Source organism: Orycteropus afer, unplaced genomic scaffold (genome assembly GCF_000298275.1).
Source record: "Orycteropus afer afer isolate SDZICR_OR568_19922 unplaced genomic scaffold, OryAfe1.0 scaffold00001, whole genome shotgun sequence".
NCBI lineage: Eukaryota > Metazoa > Chordata > Mammalia > Tubulidentata > Orycteropodidae > Orycteropus > Orycteropus afer.
The window spans coordinates 31,282,527-31,285,757 of record NW_006921588.1 but is presented as its reverse complement, the minus strand read 5'-3'; the positions used below and the strand labels follow the sequence as shown (position 1 = coordinate 31,285,757).

The following is a 3,231-nucleotide window of genomic DNA, read 5'->3' as shown; positions in this document are numbered from 1 at the left end:
AAAAAAAAAAAAGACCTCTTGAAAGTGCTGTAAGAACAAACATGTCTCCTTGAAGACTAAAGTACGCCTAAACCAAGCCATGGTATTTTCAATCACCTCACATGCATGTAAGAGCTGGACAATGAACAAGGAAGACCAAAGAAGAGTTGATGCTTTTGAGTTGTGTTAGCATAGAATACCGAAAGTACCATGGACTGCCAAAAGAATGAACATATCTGTCCTGGAGGAAGTGCAGCTGGAATGCTTTCTGGGAGCAAGAATGGCTAGACTTTGCTCACCTACTTTGGTCATGTTGTCAGAAGGGACCATTCCCTTGAGAAAGATATCATGCTTGGTAAAGTGCGGGGTCAAGGAAAAAGGAGAAGGCCCTCAACGAGATGGACTGACACAGTGGCTGCAATGATGGGCTCAGGTATAGCAAGGCTGGGACAGTACCAGGGAGTATTTCATTCTCTTGTACATAGGGTCACTATGAGTGGGAGCAATTCAACAGCACCTAACAACAACATAGCAACATCTCATTCATGAGGCCTTTTCATAATTATTTGCATAGACACACCATAATTTAAGAAATCCTCTGAAATAAGGTTATTATTATTATTATCTAAGGGTGGAAGAGAAGGGTAGGGTTTCATGTGACGGAACCTCTTCCAGCTCTGACACAAAATGTTCTCTCAAGTGAACAATATTCTAGAATGTTCACTGGGAGTTATTAAGTCTGAAAATTTAAAAACGTCCAAGCATCTATTTTTACTTCATTAAATGATACATACTAAGTTTGCCAGTGTGGCTTCAGGATCTTTCTTTGGTTGTATGTATATATGTTTAAAGTTTTGCTTTTTACAGGTATGCATGTATTCTCCTTGATTTTCATTCTACCAATGAATGAAACATGGTTAGAAACAGAACCATACTGAACCTGGAAGGGATTCCTCACTGCAGGTGCCCAGCAGATTAATTTTCCTAAGACTCCTCAAGCACTCTGGTAATTCATTTATTAAATATGAATAGTTTTTTTTGTGTGTGTTTTTCCTTCTGCTCCCTATTATCAATCTCTTACATCAAGCAACAATTCTGATTCCCAGATAATTTATTAAAGTTGCAATACACCTCCATCTTTATACAGCACTTACTCTGGCTTTGTTAAACATAATCCCTCTGGTTACTAACTCTAGCATTAATTTCTAGGGCAGAGTACAGCACAGGAATCCTTGCACTGGCAATTCCTTGCATTAGGAAATTGATCCTTATTTAGCAAATATTTACTGAGTCCCTAACTAGTGCCAGGAACTATTCTAAAAAAAAAATCAGCTGCTATCAAGTTAATTCTGACTCATGGTGAGCCCCTGTGTATCAGAGCAGACCTGTGATCACAGAGTTTTCAATGGCTAATTTTTTAAAAGTAGATCACTAATAAGTGACCATCTAAGATGCAACAAGTGGTATCTCCTGTTTTGGAGCAAAGAATGAAAAAAACCAAAGACACATGGAAACAATTCAGTCCAAGGGGCTAGTGGACCATGTGAATCTCAGCCTACATGACCCTGAGACCAGAACTAGATGGTGCCCAGCTACCACTGTCAACCACTTGGAAATGGATCAAAATAGGAGGTCCTGGGAGAAAAATGTGGAATGAAACTCAAAATTATTGGGGGTGGGGTGGGGAGGAAGACTAGGCTTACTGATCTGATAGACTGGTGAAACCCTTGAGACTATGGCCCCTAGTGACCCTTTGAACCTGGAACTGAACTCACTCCCATGGCTTCCAGCATATAAGGTGAACATTTCATCACGTAGATACATTCCTTAGAATAATCAACCAAGGGAGACCAGAAGGGCAGAATTGGCACAGACAGATAGCTCAGGGCAAGAATACATAGGAAAAAATGACACAGGAAAAGGCTAACTAAATAGAGGAAGCAGGAAGAAAGCTGTTACATTGCAGGCATTGCAATCAGTGTCATGCAACAAAATGTGTATTAACTATTGTATGGAAAATGAATTTGCTTTGTAAATTTTCACCCAAATCACAATTGGGGGGGGGGAGTCAATCACTAGGCCTTTTTTCCCAGGGGCCTCTGAGTGGAATGAACTGGCAACCCTTTGATGAGCTGTTTGCACCACTCCAGTCATTTTTCAAGGCAGGTGTGAACAAAACGAACAATTTCCTTGCTCTCAAGGAGTTTATAGACTAAGGAGAGAAACTAACAAACACAGATGTCTGACAGCTCTAGAGGGCATACAGAAAACTGTACAGTAAAAAGATAACTGTGTGGGTGTCTTTAGCTGAGGTGTCAGGGAAGACTTCTCTAATGCGGTAAGTGATCTTGGAGGCAGAATTTCTTTAACCATTTTCTGTATCCAAATAGTAATTCCATTTTCATCATCTAGTGAGTAGACAGGACTAACACAGGAAGCAAAAGTTGTGATGACCAGCAACCGTACCTGCAATGTGTGGCCTGGTCGGATACTGTTCTAGAAGTAGGTTGGGCTTTTCGAATCCATCCACTTGTTGCAGGCGACTTTCTAGTTCCTTAAGCCTTAATTTCTTCATTTGTTTTTTAAAAAGTGTGGTGTGGCAGGGTTTAACAGCACTGGATCTCCGAGGAAATCTCTTTAAATAGCATCTTATTTCCTCCCCGCCGCGCCGGGTCCGGGTAGGTTGGTTGTCGTGCTCCACGAAAACACACGGTGCACCTAGCCCGCGCTGTTCCCGCCCTCCTCCCTCTCTGGGCCAGAGACAGGTGGAGTCTTCGACCCCGTGCTTTGGCCAGCTCGCCTCCCAGATATCACGCGCCGCCCGAAGGCCCCTTGGAGGCCAGCGCCAACTGGGGCCTGAAACTGATCCAAGGTCTTTCGCAGGTCTTTCGCGCCGTGGGTCACACCTCGGGAAGCAACCCAAGCGTCAGCTGGGGCCGGAAGCCCCGCCGCGCACGCGCGTAGGCCTCCACTGCCTGATGGACCTGCGCCGAGCTGAAACTTGGGCTAGGCTCTCGGGTTCCGCTGGTAACTCAGACGCCTCATCCTCCACAACCCCAACCCTCACCCTTGCGTCCGCACTAAGGGCAGAGATCACCCAGGGTGGGCCTTCTCAGCCTGTCGCGTGATTATCCTCTAGCTTTTCCTTTAGTTCCTGCAGGCTGTCAGAGAATTGGGGGGCGGAGGGTGAAAGTAAGTGTGAACCTTCATTCAAATGCTTTCTCTACCTCCAGTTTCCTCTCTGAAGTAGCG

The 3,231-nt window shown here is 44.4% G+C and overlaps 1 protein-coding gene across 1 annotated transcript in view; it reads right to left on the bottom strand.

The window, feature by feature from the left end:
- Window positions 1-2,554, bottom strand: part of METTL5 (methyltransferase 5, N6-adenosine) — a 21,239-nt gene extending 18,685 nt beyond the window's left edge. Inside the window, exon 1 of the mRNA XM_007945082.2 lies at window positions 2,446-2,554. Coding sequence (XP_007943273.1) covers window positions 2,446-2,554 — 109 coding nt within the window. The remainder of the gene's footprint in view (window positions 1-2,445) is intronic.
- Between the last annotated feature and the right edge of the window lie 677 nt (window positions 2,555-3,231).